We start from the raw sequence: 15,531 nt of genomic DNA, 5'->3' as shown, positions 1-15,531 counted from the left end.
CGAGCGCCGGCGGCCACCGTGGAGGCAGCCGATCATCCATGGACCAGAAGCAGCAACCATGTCGCGAATTGAATTTCCAGCTAACAACACATCTCTCAAATCAGTTTGCCATTCCAGGAATAAACACACACACGTAAACCACGATCTCAAGTCTGCGCTGCTACTTAATTCGATCGACCACTACTGCTAATAGCTTACATGTATACTACCAATACAAAAATCCCTCTCTGCTTCCTGCCCGTGGCCGTGGGCTCAAGACTGTTCATCCAGAGCAGCACTCGAGCTGGGCCTTCAGTTGTGCAGCGGGTTCGGCCCCTGCGGCACCTTTCTCTTGGACTCGGACAAGTCTTGCACGCGCCTCCAACGAGGCCCCTGCTGCTTGTGCTTGTTGGAGAAGCCCTCGCCCGGCGGCGCCTCGACGTCGTGCGCCATGACCGCCTCCGCGCTTGGGATTCGCCGGCCATGGCAGAGGCCTGTCAGTAACAGAGTGAGTACTACTACTAGTAGCATGAATCTGAAGCTTTCTGATAATCTCCTCATGGTTACAACAAGTCAAAGGACTTGGAGGTACCAACCGATCGAGTCTGATGTTCTGAACAGAGATGCGTTGGTTTGTCCGTCGCTATATAGCGTGCAATGCATCAAGGCGAGAGAGAGAGAGAGAGAGAGAGAGAGAGAGAGAGAGAGAGAGAGAGAGAGAGAGAGCCTAGCCGAAAGTCAAAAACGTCTCTTGACGGGGCAATAGCATGTGGGGTAGTAGTCTAGTGCATTGGATGATGTCCTGGTCATAGCCAACGACTTGCAAACGTTTTGTATGTGCGGATCAAGACAGCATGAGCGGCAAAGAAAGTAATCCAGTTTAGCCATCTGGACCCATGAGGCAGCTGCAGCTGCTGTTGAATTGCTGATGCGACCAGGCAACCACGCACGACTTGTGTGAGGCGAAACGAGACACGGGGGCAGGCGTGCGATTGCCTCACCATTTTGGCTTGTCGCGGACACCGCGCCGAACGGGATCAAAGGCCCTCACAGCTGACTGATGCCATGACCACGACCTTTCAGGGAGTAGCTACCAGTCAGTCTCGATTCTTGACCCATCAAAACCGTCATGTCGCGTGTCTTACGCCTAACAGAATCGTGGCTGGCCATGGAAAGAAGGTTTCTCACGGGTGAGCTACAGGGAAACCACTGTTCTGCCCTATCCTATCATTGGGATATATATGGTCAGCCGTTAACGGGGCTAGCTACAATCAGCAAAGCCTAGGAAAAGTACAGCTATCTTTCCAATGAATTCTGTAACGATCACAGCTCTGAGAGTAATAATTGGATTGGTTCAATTTAGTTCCAAGCGCAAATACTGAGAAAGACCCAAGCACAATTATTGCTAGACCGAGTTCCATTCCAAATCACCTTTCTCAAACTAGTTCAATGATGGCCTGATCAGAATCACCTTATTTCATGAGTTTACATCTGAGCTACAACAGTGGGCATAAAAATTTCCTGAGTGTAGTAGGTTGCGAACTGTGGCCAGAAAACACAGAATGTAAAAGTCGAGAACCTCGCAGCTTGGTTAGCATCATAATCAAGCCGTTGAAATTTCTTCCCTCGCTAATCTTGTTAGCCATGGGACACACCATTGGTTGCTTCCAGTTTGAACTTCAAGCTGTATATCATTGCTAAATAGATCACTTATTAATAAGCCTCAAGACATCACCGACGAGATGCAGGGAGCCAGTAACCAAGACCTGGTTCAGTGCCATGAGACACAAATATATCAGCATCGAGTGTGAAGACAGCTAGATAAATAAGACAAAATGATAAGATAACAGTTCCGGAATCATGTAAAAAATGAAATTAGCAAATAAACAAGATCCCATATTAGCACGGATAGTAGGACAGAAATTACACACATCAGAATGCATGGACAAACCAAGCTGACAAACATTAGGATAAATATACATATTTCTACAGGGGAAAGGTTATGTTCTCTTGGAAACTTTTACCTGAAAAGAAGTAGATCGGTTTTCTTCGGCATTCTTCCTTAGCCACTCGATCGCGGGTAGAAGAGATGCAAAAACTTTACTAGTGTCACTGGAATTTCCACTATCTATTCCTGCACCGATTACTTGCAAGTTATTAGAATATTATCTCCAGACAAGACAATGCTTGTTTCAATGGAGAAAACGTATAAGGCACTAAGAAATGCAGCAAAAGTGGCTAAAGCGACCAAGTTCGGATTTCGGAAGAACCTTTATCCTGAAGTAACTTCTCCCACACTGTTTGGAGTGACAACTGCCATGACAAATCGATTTGTTCAGGCTCAGCAGGTGCTGATGTGTTAGAACCAAGCTTGTTGTATTGCGATTGGTTTGGCACAAATAGGGCCAGATCAAAGTAGACTCCTGACAAAATTAGATAACAATGAATGCATCCATTCCACCTAGAAGGCCAGAACCAGCAAAGGTCAAACTTGAAAATGAACTCTAACTTCACGCAGAACTCAAGGAAGTAAATTCAATTGATACCAGTTAAACAAATTTAGATGAATTACACGGTGAATGATTGCAATGGATGTTTTCAGTGTTGAAAATTTTTTAGGTACCATTTTGAGTTGAGGCGTCCAGGAGATGGGGGAGCAGTCTCATAGGATCTCTCACAGACATGCAATTGAACAGAAGGATCTGCAATTGGTCTCAAAAGAAAATTTTCATATAAGGGAAGAATCTAAGTTGTAAGATATGCAAAAGTGGGTCAATTCAAGCATGACAAAAGTAGAGATGTGCTGTGAGACATACCTTTAGAGACTTAGAACTCTGAGACTGCTCTGCGGAAGATGGTATTCTTCTATCGTCATTGGTGACATGAGAAAACCACTTGGCACATATTTCCATACTTTCAGGACTGTGAGCCCCATCCAAATAGAAAACCAAAGAAGAATTTATGGACTCTCCTGAATTCACTTGTGAATCTGGAACAATCTGTGCTCTCCCTTGCAAACAAGCATTTGATAGTCCTCTAATAAAATGATCTGGTAAGGGATCCTGAATTCCATCATAGCAGAAGAAATCGTTATGCCATCTTTCTTTTGGAAATGCAACATGACTGAGAAAACTTACAGTACGATTGAGTGGTATCCTGTCCTTGTGTCCCTGCTTCTCAAGCCACGTACTAGCCAAAGCAACTGCAAGGCCAGCATTTATGTATTGGTGTTCACCATTCAATCCAAGATGTTGACCTTTTAAGTGATACGGCTCCAGAGGATCAGCAACTTGGAGAGAGATCTTCAGAAACCAATGCTGCATTAAGTATCACGGCTAGAATAGGAGCAACCAAAAAATAGAAAGGAGTTGATAATAGAACATACACCCAACTCCGAAGCTCTTTGTTTGAGAGCAACCATTGACTCTTCTTGTTGTGGAGCAGTATAGGCTGGAACTCCTTTCTGTTAATAGCAGACACCAGGGAACCAAAAGAATTAAAGAAAATTGACTATGGAACTGAAGTGTAGTTTTCTAGGAAACAACTAAGAAAACCTTGAAAATCCCAGCCTTCTCCCCAGCGATTTCTCCAAGCGTATTCCCTGCTCACAGGACACCGGCGAACATGAGAGCATGAAGCCCGTTTTTCCTAATAGTAGAGTACTTCAATTGTCAGGTTACATGACTAACCAAGAATTTCCATATGATCGTATCCAAGCGAAGATACCCCACAAACTACAGGTGCTTCAACCTGCAGACACCCAAATTTACAGACCTGTCAAGCACTCAAGCTCTTTGTTTTGGGATAGTTCAAGATCACAGTGCGCAATATAAATGATGTCGCTCAGAAGAAATACAAGGTACCGTTAAACAGAGTTGCTTTGAAAGCCAGGATAACACAGCATTTTAAACAAGGAACAAGCCTATAAATTGATCTAATCCATCCTTTTGCACATGATGCAAGGATGCTCACAAAAATAATCTCTTTAGGTATACATTACTGGAATAGAACATCACATACCACATTAGTTGCATCAAACTTCCCTCCAAGGCCAACCTCGAGAACAGCAACATCTACCTATTAGAGCCATAAAAAGACAAGGGAAATGATTTAGCAGATGCTAGGAAACTCAAGATGTATAACCGGTCAGTAAAATCGAAGTCTCAGAAGAACTCATATGTGACAGATGTGTCTACCTTAAAATCATAGATTTGTCCACTTCTATGTAAGTAAAATGACTTGGCCATCTTTATGGCTAGACAGATGTAACGACTGAAAACAGCAAAGCAGGCAGAAAGGACAGGGAATGTTTGTGTTTATTTCACCTGCTCAGCAGAAAATATCTTGAATGCAAGCAACGCCAGGAACCTGAAATAGGCTGGCATGGGAATATCATCATCAGTCTTCTCCTGGAAGTAAGCCCATTTACCTCATCATCCACAGTTTATATAAAATAAAAGGAGTATGATGAGATCAGATAGCTTATATAACAAAAATACAAAAAAGTCCTGATGAAATTAATTCTTTTGTTTGCGCTTTGTAGGTGGTAGGCATCCAGCACAGAGTGACTTTGTATGAAACAACAAATGAAGACATTTACCTTCAACTTATTCCAGCACCACCAAAAGTACTTCAAAAATTTCTCTTCAGAAATATCAACTCTGGTTCCCTCAAAAAGGAGGAGCTAGGTCAGTGCAATCACCAATTACAGGAACAACACAAAGAAGATGACCCAGCACATCAGCATACAGAAAATTATTCAGAAGCATAAAGGATCTACTGTTATCATCACCGGAGCTTGATGCGGATATAAGATAAAAGAACAATAGGCGAAGAATTACCCATCTAGCCGGAATCGCTCCCTGACATCCATCAAATGTGGTGAAGTGAACAGCCCAGTGTGGAAGCCACACGATCGCAGGATTGATTCAGTGAACGTGCATGTCGAACCCTGTAGATACAATCAATACAGACATAGAATTGGTTGCACTGCATCCTAGTACCAAATACAAATTGCACTAAACTAGCACGTCTTTTTGAAAAGCTCAATTAGTGCTGGACATTGGACAAATTCAAAATCTGAACTTTCTGATCAAGCTAGAAGTCACACGGCAACCTACTCGAGCAACTTGGCAGTTAGTTTACCTTCCCCTTGGTCCCTGCGACGTGAATCACCTTCATCCGCGCGATCGGCTCCTCCAGGTCCAGAATCTACGCACCGTAGCAGCGAGATCGAACCGAATCAAACGATCATCCATTCTATTACGATTCACACCTGGAGCATTAGGACTTGAGTGGAGAAGGAAATGCACGGACCTTGACGTAGTGTGCCATGAGGCCCCACTGGTTGCCCCGGTTGCCGCTGTGCGCGCGCACCTTCTGCGTGATGAGCGAGGAGAGGCGCCCCAGCACCTCCTCGTACTCCGCCGCAGCCACACCAGCTGAAAAATTGTCCCAACATCGTTGGTCATTAACCTCACCAAACATCAGCCGTACTAAGCAAGCTCGGTCCCTGCGCCGCTCACCTGCCCGCGCGACGGCGGCGGTGGAGGCCATGGCGCGACGGGTGGAGGAGGAGAGGAGGAGGAGGTGGGCGGCGAGAGGGGGGTGCGAGCGCATAAGCGTGGAGCGGGTGCGGGCTGCAGCGGCGGCGGTGGCGGGATGGTGGAGGAAGGGGTTGGTGGTCGTGCCGGCGGCGCCGCGGTGGGCCCCACGGGCGCCGCTATGCGGCATAAGATTCCCGTCCGTGTTTGGCTCACTGACTGGTGGGCCTATTATTTTTTCTTACCCAACCGGGTGGGTGGCGGCAGTTTTGTTTATCTACGCCGCTTCGAAAGTGAAATACGCTTTCCTGGAGCAGAAGCGTATTCTTGCCCACTTGTTGCGTTGCGTGTTCAGCATTGCGGCCGTTTGCGGACAGAAATACTAGTCGCCGAAGCAGGGTCGGCATCTTGGGTGAGGCATGGACGGTCCGAGGCGGAAATCCGAGGAGGGCATTCATCATGCGAATCAATGCCTGTGGTGCTATTTTAACTGTTAAGCCACTGGAGAGTAACTTCGCTCTCCACCACCAGTTGAAACTGAAATTTGATCCGCCGCCGCCGCCCAGGTTTCTCTGAAGACTGCCGGTGCTGGCTTTTCTGTGATTGTTTCAGTAACCCAGTTCAAGATCAAGACCGTGTTATACGGCTAAAAACAGGCCCCTGAAATTACACCTTGCCTGGAGGTACTTCTAAGTTGTATCTACCGTTGTATGTAGGATTGGTTTTTGTAAATTTCTTTTTCTTCAGTCGTAAATGCTTGAGCTCTGATGCATTAGTTGCATTGATAATGTCTTAGCTAAGCTCCTCCCAATTTTTCTTTGTTGCATTACTGATACTGAATTCTGGACGGACAAAGCTTTCATGAAAAAGGACAAAAAAAGGGTATACATCCATCCATCAGAGCTGAGCTGCACTCCTATGCATATACAGAATGAATTCCTTTTTACAAACTGCACCAGATATCAAACCTTCCAACAACAAAATTAATTAATACACACCGGTGGCCTTCTTCAAGTACACATTCACAAACCACAAACATGCCATGCACCAAGTCTACAGGTAACAATCCCAACGTGTGCATATCTTCGGCAGAGATCGTGGGTTTCTTATGCTTTCAAGAGGCCGAAGAGCTTCGTGGGAGCCTCACCCTTGGCGCGGTACTTGGCGGCCAGCTCCTCCGCCATGATGATCTCCTCCCCGCGCTTCGCCTCCGTCAGCGCCCTCTTCTCCTCCGCCGTCTTGTGGAGCATCGCCAGCTTGTTCTTCAGCTTCTCCTCGTACGCCGCCTTCTTCTTCTCCAGTTGCTCCTGCATGCCATGCCAATCAGTGCTGCAGAATGTCACCGATGAACTGCTAACTGAAGTTACCATACAGTGATGGTGACTTGTCAGCAACTTGATCGCCTACCTCGATCTTTTTAAGCTCGGCCTCCATCTCTGCTTTCTTTGCGTTCTCCCAAGAAGTGACGTACGCAAGCTTCTTGGCAGCCCTGTCATCGATCATTGCAGACAAATGCAGAAATGAGTTAGTTGGAGACAGTACAATCTGTTGTTGGTGTGGTTGAGAGGTCAGTTGCATCTTCCATGCAAATGGAGACGAAAGGTGCGCTTTCGTTTCTCATGCTTTGAGTGCATCTTAAGATATTCATCGCTCCCATCAAATCGAGCCAGAGTGACGTGCCATTTGAGTAGAACACACACTGGTAATTTAATCTGTTTTACTTCTAAGCGACTAGGAATTTAATGCCCCTCAATCTCACTTTCAAGCGACTCCAAATTAAGTACAGCTGAGTATTACCTGTTCTCAGCTCTCGCCTTCTCACTCTCCTCCCATGCAGTGATCAGAGTCAATCTCTTCTCGGATTCAATTTTCGCGAGATAAGCATCTGAAGAAAAAGGGATGGAATAAGATGGGTGTAATGAGCCTGCACGATGAGAATTGTTTTTTCTGTTGTCTAAATTGGGAATTTTGATGAACATGTTTCTTTTGTTTTACCTCTTTCAGTTGAACCTCCTGTAGCTGCAGGTTTCCCAGCAGCGTCTGCACAAAAAAGGAGGTGAGATATCAGAATTTTCAGTTTCTTTTTCTTTTTCGTGGGTATCAGAATGTTCAGCTGGTTCTGAAGTGCTTAGCCCAAGCTTCTAGTGCTAGAGTACTTGCTGATAAATATTTCAGAGTGCCTGGTCGTTGTTGTTTCCTTTTTTATTTCGGCCTCACAATAATTTGTTAAAAAAAGGTCACACATTTGAATAATCTATTTTGCAGTTTGTGGGGAAAAAAATAGAGGACATTTAGTTTCCATATAATTACTATTGAGTTGCATGCACCAACTAATTCAACCCAGAAAACTTAATCTGATGGGAAGAGGGGGGCAATTCACTTGTGCTTCAACACTCCCCCTCACGTGCAGGCTCCGCTAGGCCTCAAACGTGAAAATTGCAATTATTTTATTTAATCGCAAACTCGACACCTCCGACTTTGATACCAGATTGAGGTGCATGCACTGACTAATTTAACCCAAAAAGGGAATAGGAGGGAAATTCACTTATACTTCGACAATCACGAACAATGACCTTTAGTTTTTATTTGGTCTGTCTGATTTTACCCAAAAACCAGTGTACTCTGAAAAGAGATGAAAGGGAACTTGTTTCCCCTCTATAACTAGAGAAATGTTCAGGTAAAAAATTGCTCCCTGCATGATCTTGTAAGCTTTGGTTTGGGGAGATCAGACTAATAAACTAGTATAAAGTAAATAGAAGCATCTCGAGTGTATCGTATGTTTAAGTTGGTAGTACAAACTACAAGGATGGTAATTTTACATACCCTTGACAGCAACGATGGCCTTGGAGTCGTCGGCCGGCTTGTCGACCTTGGCTGCAGCCGGTGGAGTCGGCAGCGGCACAATCGCCTTCTCCTCAGCGATGTCCTTGGTCGCCTCCACCTCCACCTTCTTTGCCTCTTCCGCCGCCATTGATGCTGAACTCAAGCAGATGGGACCTTCTCACAAGCAGCAGCTGAGCTTGCAAGACGCTTAGAGCTACAGAAGAAGGCCTGCTTTGTGAAGAGGTGGCAAGCAGCAGAATGAAGAATGGCCGCACAGGGGCTGAAACAGTTAGCTGCTAGGAGGATATATAGAAGCTGGCAGAGTAAGCTCCTGGTAGATATATGTAGAGAGAGAGAGAGAGAAACAAAAGTGTGCTAGTGTTTTCTCTAAGCAAGCACGCAAAGCATATTACGACTACTGAGGTGGCTTAACTAACAAGAGAAATGAGACGATTGATGGGCTGTTCCAGGCAGGCGGTGAGCTGGTAGAGGGTTGCACTTGCATCATCAAGATGATTCGATCAATTCAAGGTGCATAGGTGATATGATAGGTGCAGTACTTACATTGTGGTGAGTGGTGACTTTTTTCTTTTTAAGCAGAGAGCTAGCTAGGGTACCTGCAGTTACACCTCCACGACATGTCGTTCAGTCTGAGTCCTTTTCGACCCGACTTTAGATGGTACGGTTAAATGTCGTGGACTCTTGGTAATAACGCAAAATAAAATTTGCTAGTCCATCAATCAAAGCTAGCTAGCCTCTTTTTTTTTTCTTTGTTTGGTTGCGCTAGCTCCTCCGTATGGTCTGTGAGCTGTGAACAATTTGGTGTTGGATGCACGCCATGGCAACTCAACCGCTGCCAACCTTACATGGGGCCCAATAGGACAGCCGAGCCGCCGCCTCGGAATTCCAGGTTGCGTTGCTGCCTGCGCCGGCCACCTGGCCCCAACAGCTCACAGCTAGACCCATGCATCGAGCTGGTCATGCTCCTGCTAGCTGGGACTGCTGGGAGAAGAGAAACTCTTGCTTGATGAGTGATGCTGCGGCGTCTATCTATTATATTCTGCAGTACCAAATTGCACGCGGGAATGAGATCATCATCATCATCAGATGATGATGATAGCTGACAGATTGATTCCAAGCGGCAGATGAGAGCTTTCGGGGGATTCCAAGCAGCGCAGAAATGGGATTTATATGTACCTGCCACTGCCAGAGAATGAGAATGTGGGCGGGGTACTCTACTGTGGATTCTGAAGAGCAGTCAGCAAAGTCGTCCACAACCGCGTACACTGATCGATCCGTGGGGAATTAAGCTGATGGGGGTGAGAGCGAGAATGAATCACCAATCATTAAGTTGAGATAAACCACAGCAAGCGCCCGGGAACCACTGCTACTACCTGTGCTAGCGGTGACAATCATTGCCGCCTTTTCCCACCACACAGAGTAGTAGGGCATGCTGCTTTTTCTGCTGTACCTGATCAAACAAGCTGTACGTGTGGCTGGAAAGGAAGAGAGGTCATTCGAATTCGATGGACGCCTGAAATGCTTACTACAGTATAATATATGCTGATGGAATACATACATGACGGTGCCTTGCTGCCGGTTCTCTGCTCCTGCCTCGCCGAGCAGTCAGCAGTGTGTGTGGGTCGGTGACCATCTACCTATCCATCCATCCATCTATCTACAGAAGAGTACATATATGTTGGGGAAGATAAAAATTTACCCATATTCTAATGTTCGTGCGATTCGTGCGCGCATTGTACACTGTCCGATTAAAATGCAACATCTGCAGCTGGCGGGAATAGTATCTTCCGGAAGATAAAAACTTACCCATCTTCCAATGTTCGCACATTGTGCACTGTCCGATTAAATTGCAACATCCGCAGCTGGTGGGAACAGGGGAGAGCTATCCACGTAGGTGCTTTTGAGGGTTGCTAGGTGCCGGGGGTGGATATCACGGATCCCCCAAAGTATGTTCTCTAGGAAGCTAGCTAACTACAGATTAGCTCTCCCGAAATATACGGCTCAGCCTAACCAGGCTGTCGTATGGCCACGGACGGCACAATACCAAGCCCAGACGAAGGGCACGAGCCACCCCGCCGGACCACCAGAGGTCCGGCTCCGCCTCGCCCGATCCCAAGGATGCGAGCGTGGCCTTGCCCGACCCCTGAGAGAGAAGCTCCGCCTCGCCTGACCCCAAGGGCATGAGCTCGGCCTCGCCCGACCCCGAGGCGGAGCTCCGCTTTGCCCGACCTTGAGGGTACGGATTCGGCCGTACCCGCCGCACAGACGTGGTGCTCTCAGGGTGTCATGAAATGACAGGTCGTGCCGGGGGTTGAACCTCTGGTACGAGGATAGGTAAGGACGTGCCTCGACATGAGCTCTGGAGAGAACAAGCCATTACCGCGAACCCCGGTCGCCCGCCGCGCCGAGGGTCGTGCCGCAAAATGCGACGGGGGCTCACACCGCTCGTCTTGTCAGAACGCACGTCGCCCGTCGTGCACGCTAGGGGCTTGCGCAACCTGCCCTGTTAAGGCGCACGTCACGCGGGGAGCAGCGCAAGGACACCCGCGGCGTCATCAACAGGGCCTATGGGGCCCACGTAAAGGAAAGAAGGGCGGCAGGATCCCGACGACCCTCCACTTTCTACTCTCTCTCAAGTATCCGACCCTTGCCCCTTGGCTTATAAAAGAGAAAGGGAGGACCCTGCAGGGGGACTAAAAAAACTCTCATACGCTCACACGACACTTCGCCATCAGAGACTTAGGAACCCACTCCCTCTCTCGCCCGTTTGTAACCCGTACTGCAAACCAGTGCAAGAACACAAGCAGCTCGAACTGGACGTAGGAACATTTCATCCAAACCAATATAACTCTCTTCAACTTTCTTGCGCACAATCCGGGCCAGACGCGCAAACACAAATTCACTAGAGTCCGCAGTCCGAAACACTGGCACTACTGTCCCTGTATGGTTGGTTCTGCGCATGGCGTTGGCTTTATGGCTTAAAATGCATTTTTCTTCCAAACCATGAACTTATTTTTGAATCCGTTTAAATTACAGCGTTGTTGAGAATTAATCCAACACAATGAGTTCCAATATGAATATATTTTATTTTTTTAAAAGTCAACATTTTGGATGAACTATGTCAACATTTTAAACATACTATTTCCACATTTTTAAACTAAATGTTAAACTAGTTTATCTGAAATGTTGGACTAACTCTCCTGGATTGTTGAATCGAGTTTTTTTTTGAATGTTGAAATATGTAGTTATTTGAATGAGCTAGTGAAACCAAAATGTTGACTACATTAGCTCAATGTTTTCCCCATTGAACGTTGAAATGTCAAGTGCTTTTGAAATGCATGAAATATGTACTATAGAACACCATGGATACTAGAAGAAAAAAAAAGAGAGACACATCTACGTGTGCAATCTCCCCCAGCTTCTAGTGAGCTTCGCTCTTGCGCGTTGGGGCTGTGCCGCCGTGTGCTGCATGCTACCTGGTGCTGCAGCAGTTGGGAAGGAAAAAACTTACGTACGCCAGCTTTTCGCAGCGGAAGACGAAACCCGGCTGGGCCACTAAATGGGTTTAAAGATATACCACATGAATTCTGTTTTTTTTATAAAAAGTATAAATTCGGTAGAAAAAAGGGGAGAAGGCCCTGCATACCTAGCGAAACATCAAAGTAGGGAGCAGCCCGGGCATCTCTTTTATTTATTCCTCGTATACGACGACGTAGCGGCTCAACCGCAAGCATGTACACGACTGCTCTAAGTATATGCGCACGCATGCATGTGTAGCTAGGATAGAGACATGATGATAGCTATAGCTAGACAAGGTGCACGCGCGGCTTGATGGATCGATCAGCATCGTGGCACGGCGACGCCGCAGGACGTGACGACCTTGCGCGCGTTTGGGCTGTTGATGTAGCGCGCGTATGCGGGGTTCTTGGCGAACTGGCAGAAGCACCCCTGCTGCGCCTTGAGGTTGGAGCAGCACGCCGCCGAGGGCTTGCCGCCCGACGTCAGCGCCGCCGCGCACACCGCCAGCTGCCCGGCGTTGCACGACGCCGCAGACGCGCCGCCGGCCAGCACCAGCAGCAGCAGCACCGCGCACGCCACCACAGCCTGCTTCTTCATCTCCACCACCACCATAGTATGTAGTAGCCCGACGATGGATGGGTTATGGCGAGTGGCGAGTCGAGGGATGAGGAGGCTCGGCTCCTCGCCCCTTTATAGCCGGAATTGGATCGTCTTGCATGCGCCACGTAATGCGGGTGCTGCAGACACGTACGTATGGTGGACGATGGAAGAATGTGAAAATGATATGACCGGGTTGATGCGGCAACTATACATACGACGATTATTATGCGTGGACTGCATTTATGTTTAACCGGTGATCCATGGGACAGGTCAATTTCAGTCGGGTGGTGGTTGCTCGTTGGACGACGACGCCATTGATGCCAGCGGACCACCACCGACGTCGTCGTCGTCCTTTCCTTCCCTCTCGTCGGCGTCGGTCCACCATCATCTCCCAACCAACCAACCAACCAACTCAGCCCATGACGTCCTGCAGCCTGTGTACGCTTGCTCTTTTCGGTGTGGTGGCCCATCCCTTGTGGGCTTAAATCTACTTACTACCCCTCTACTGCACCACACCACCTAAACTTGCGTTGGCCCAAAGCCCATGAATAGCCCAGAAATAGAAGAGACGGCCCGTAACACGCTCGCTTCGCATGGGCCACGACGGACCGGAGCCCAAATCACGGGGAGGCCTCCTCCTACTTCTTCCATGGCGAGCCACAAATGGTGCAGAACTGCACAGGAGGAGGATCATCTATCTCGTCGCTGTCAATGTCATTCAGCAGCCCACTGTGCCTCTGACGAAGATCTGCAGCTTTCATGCGATGCCATCCTTTGAGATCTCTTGCAAGTTACGACAATCCTCTGCCATCCTCGACGGCCGTTGCAGCCTGCAATCGCCAAGCGATGACTGCCAGAGGTGTTCGGGCTAAACTTGATGTTCGAAGATTTGATGTGACAATAAACTAAACTGAATCAGGCAGGATTCATGTCAGCCGCTATTGATAGCGTAAACGTCTCGACTTTTTCTTTAAAAAAAAATAAACGTCTCGATTTCTTGTGCGTAGCAGTAGCCAGTAGCAGAAAGGTACACAAGGCAAGCGATTCGGCAATGGGGACACACCACGCAGCTCTCACTCTCAGCCGAGATTTTCGCCGGATTTACGTGATTCCGTTGGCTTGCTTCCTTACTTCTTCAGTTCAGACCGAGTTTTCACTGCTTCTTGTCCTTCTTCTCCCCCTCCGCCGGCTTCTTATTCTCATCCTTCTTCGTCTCCTCTCTCTTCTCTTCCTTCTTCTCCGGCTTCTTCTCCTCCTTGGCGGGGCCGACCGAGACGATGTCGATCTTCCCCAGCTTCTTCAGCTTCTTGGCGATGGCCACGGTGTCCATGTCGCCGATCACCGTCATCTTGCTGTCCTTGAGGTCTGCCGCGATCGAATCGATGCCTGAACCAATTAAGACCAAACACAAACAAAAATACGATGCGTCATTAGTTGATCTGTCAGGTGTCAGCTAGCTCAGCATGAGATGAGCCGAGCCGAGCCGATTTGTAGTGTAGCACGCACCGAGCATATTATTAGAATTACTTATTTATTTAATTATGCAGCATATGATTAGATGTTGTTTTCGAGCATCTGCCCACCTCATGCCATGAGTGATGGCCAGCCATTCATTTCGCATGCCTGCAAATAATGGCCCATCCCGTCCCGTAGATACCAACCAACTTTCTGCATCGAACAAAAGAGCAGTACGTTTCATGCTCTGACAGACTACGTGTTTGATCAGGCGTCGCAATCTGATTCCACCTAACAACCTAGCTAGCTTCTGACCATGCATGCTCTATGGTCATCACGAAAATTCAGCTACCGATCGATCGGTCTCTGATAAGCCATGTTTCTGAATAATGGATAATAGCATACCATAACTCACAAGGTGAACGTACAAGTGAATGAGAAAGATGAACCCAAGCAACGTGTGTCGTAGTTTCAGTTCTAGAGATGACATGCTTCATGCACATCCTCCGTTTTCAATCTCGCTCCTAGCTAATATAATTAAGCCGGTCAACTTAATTTCGGGCTTGTGGAACACAAGCACAGCAGCTGATCTCTTTAATCCGAACTGACAAACAAGCAATGAATGAGAAACATGCTAGTACTGCTTACCGTAGATATCTGCGACGGCTTCCATGGCTTTCTGCTTCGTCTTGTCGTCGGTCATGGCCGGGACCCGGAGCACCACCTTCTGCTAGCACCGGTTATCAAACTCTTTAATTAGACGACTCGCTCTCTGCAGCCATGCATCCAGTAACATGCGTGGACATGAAAGCAGAAAAAGGATCTGAGGAAGGAGATGAGGCATCAGCAACCTGAGCCATATGATCGATGAGCACCAGAGGAGAGGCTGCTTGCTTGCTCAGGCTCAACTCAGGAGAGATGAGAAGTTTGTTTTCCTTTAATTTCTTGGCAGAAATGTGAACAGCGGGAAGAGTATTGGCTGGTCTTATAGAGGGCCCTGAGTGGATGTCTCCTCTCCATTCAGATGACCAGCAGGACAAACAAAGCCGTCTAGGTGTTTCCACACGGAGACTGCTCGTCTCATCTCAGGAAGCGCTTTTATTTGTTTGTTTTTCTTGCCCCGTCTGTCTCTGTCTCTGTCTCTGTCTCTCTCTTTGCAAGAAGAGTTTAGCAATGGTTGTGTTATCTATCAATTTTTGTTGTAAATCTGCCTGCGTAAGCCGTGGTTAACCTCCAGATGTGCGGTGGTCATTCCGCTCGAGCACAGGCGGGATCGGAACAAGAAATCTTACTCGATTTTCCTTTAAAGAAGAAGAAAAGCTTTAGATTGAGCATCCACATGTGCTTACTCCTCAGGAAGGTTCTTAGGCGGTCGCTCAAGATTCCTTCTGCCTCCTCTGACGACGATCGGGCACCGGACAAAATTTTTTGGTTGGTTGGCCACTCGATCATCGCTCCTCCTACATCTTGGTAGATAGACTCCATCGCAAAAGAAAACAGAGCTCAATACGGGCTTGTTTTCGTACAGGCCACCTGGCCCGGCCCGGCCCAATGGTTGAATGCAAACGGAGCTCCAGACCAACCAGCGCCG

The 15,531-nt window shown here is 47.6% G+C and overlaps 4 protein-coding genes across 6 annotated transcripts; all 4 read right to left on the bottom strand.

Moving 5' to 3' along the window:
- Positions 1–1,358: 1,358 nt before the first annotated feature.
- On the bottom strand, positions 1,359–5,753 carry LOC112876300 (folylpolyglutamate synthase-like). Its single transcript, XM_025940378.1, has 16 exons — positions 5,505–5,753; positions 5,296–5,420; positions 5,125–5,190; positions 4,821–4,930; positions 4,580–4,640; positions 4,305–4,388; positions 4,000–4,056; positions 3,669–3,729; positions 3,534–3,580; positions 3,365–3,442; positions 3,117–3,281; positions 2,796–3,041; positions 2,603–2,681; positions 2,250–2,402; positions 2,004–2,113; positions 1,359–1,745 (listed from the first exon to the last, which is right to left on the bottom strand). The coding sequence occupies exons 1-16, from the start codon at positions 5,710–5,712 to the stop codon at positions 1,686–1,688; spliced, it is 1,710 nt and encodes a 569-aa protein (XP_025796163.1). The 5' UTR covers positions 5,713–5,753; the 3' UTR covers positions 1,359–1,685.
- A 638-nt stretch (positions 5,754–6,391) lies between these two features.
- On the bottom strand, positions 6,392–8,742 carry LOC112873567 (remorin-like). Its single transcript, XM_025936569.1, has 5 exons — positions 8,346–8,742; positions 7,518–7,562; positions 7,320–7,407; positions 6,930–7,011; positions 6,392–6,829 (listed from the first exon to the last, which is right to left on the bottom strand). Exons 1-5 carry the CDS (start codon positions 8,491–8,493, stop codon positions 6,629–6,631), a joined length of 564 nt encoding a protein of 187 aa, XP_025792354.1. The 5' UTR covers positions 8,494–8,742; the 3' UTR covers positions 6,392–6,628.
- A 3,271-nt stretch (positions 8,743–12,013) lies between these two features.
- On the bottom strand, positions 12,014–12,557 carry LOC112877543 (non-specific lipid-transfer protein 2P-like). Its single transcript, XM_025941867.1, has one exon. It carries the CDS (start codon positions 12,495–12,497, stop codon positions 12,207–12,209), a length of 291 nt encoding a protein of 96 aa, XP_025797652.1. The 5' UTR covers positions 12,498–12,557; the 3' UTR covers positions 12,014–12,206.
- Positions 12,558–13,414: 857 nt separating this feature from the next.
- Positions 13,415–14,960, bottom strand: LOC112877542 (heavy metal-associated isoprenylated plant protein 39-like). Of its 3 annotated transcripts, none has more exons than XM_025941863.1 (3): positions 14,792–14,960; positions 14,589–14,670; positions 13,415–13,871 (listed from the first exon to the last, which is right to left on the bottom strand). In XM_025941863.1, the coding sequence occupies exons 1-3, from the start codon at positions 14,798–14,800 to the stop codon at positions 13,639–13,641; spliced, it is 324 nt and encodes a 107-aa protein (XP_025797648.1). In that variant the 5' UTR covers positions 14,801–14,960; the 3' UTR covers positions 13,415–13,638. The 3 variants fall into 3 exon arrangements, with proteins under 3 accessions (XP_025797648.1, XP_025797650.1, XP_025797651.1); XM_025941865.1 differs by having other exon boundaries at positions 13,427–13,871; positions 14,589–14,667; positions 14,792–14,952; XM_025941866.1 differs by having other exon boundaries at positions 13,427–13,871; positions 14,589–14,712; positions 14,792–14,951.
- Positions 14,961–15,531: the final 571 nt, after the last annotated feature.

The sequence above is a fragment of the Panicum hallii genome, chromosome 9, assembly GCF_002211085.1.
Source record: "Panicum hallii strain FIL2 chromosome 9, PHallii_v3.1, whole genome shotgun sequence".
In the NCBI taxonomy this organism is placed as follows: Eukaryota; Viridiplantae; Streptophyta; class Magnoliopsida; order Poales; family Poaceae; genus Panicum; species Panicum hallii.
Note: the sequence above shows the minus strand (reverse complement) of the source record. Positions and strands in the feature narration are given on the sequence as shown.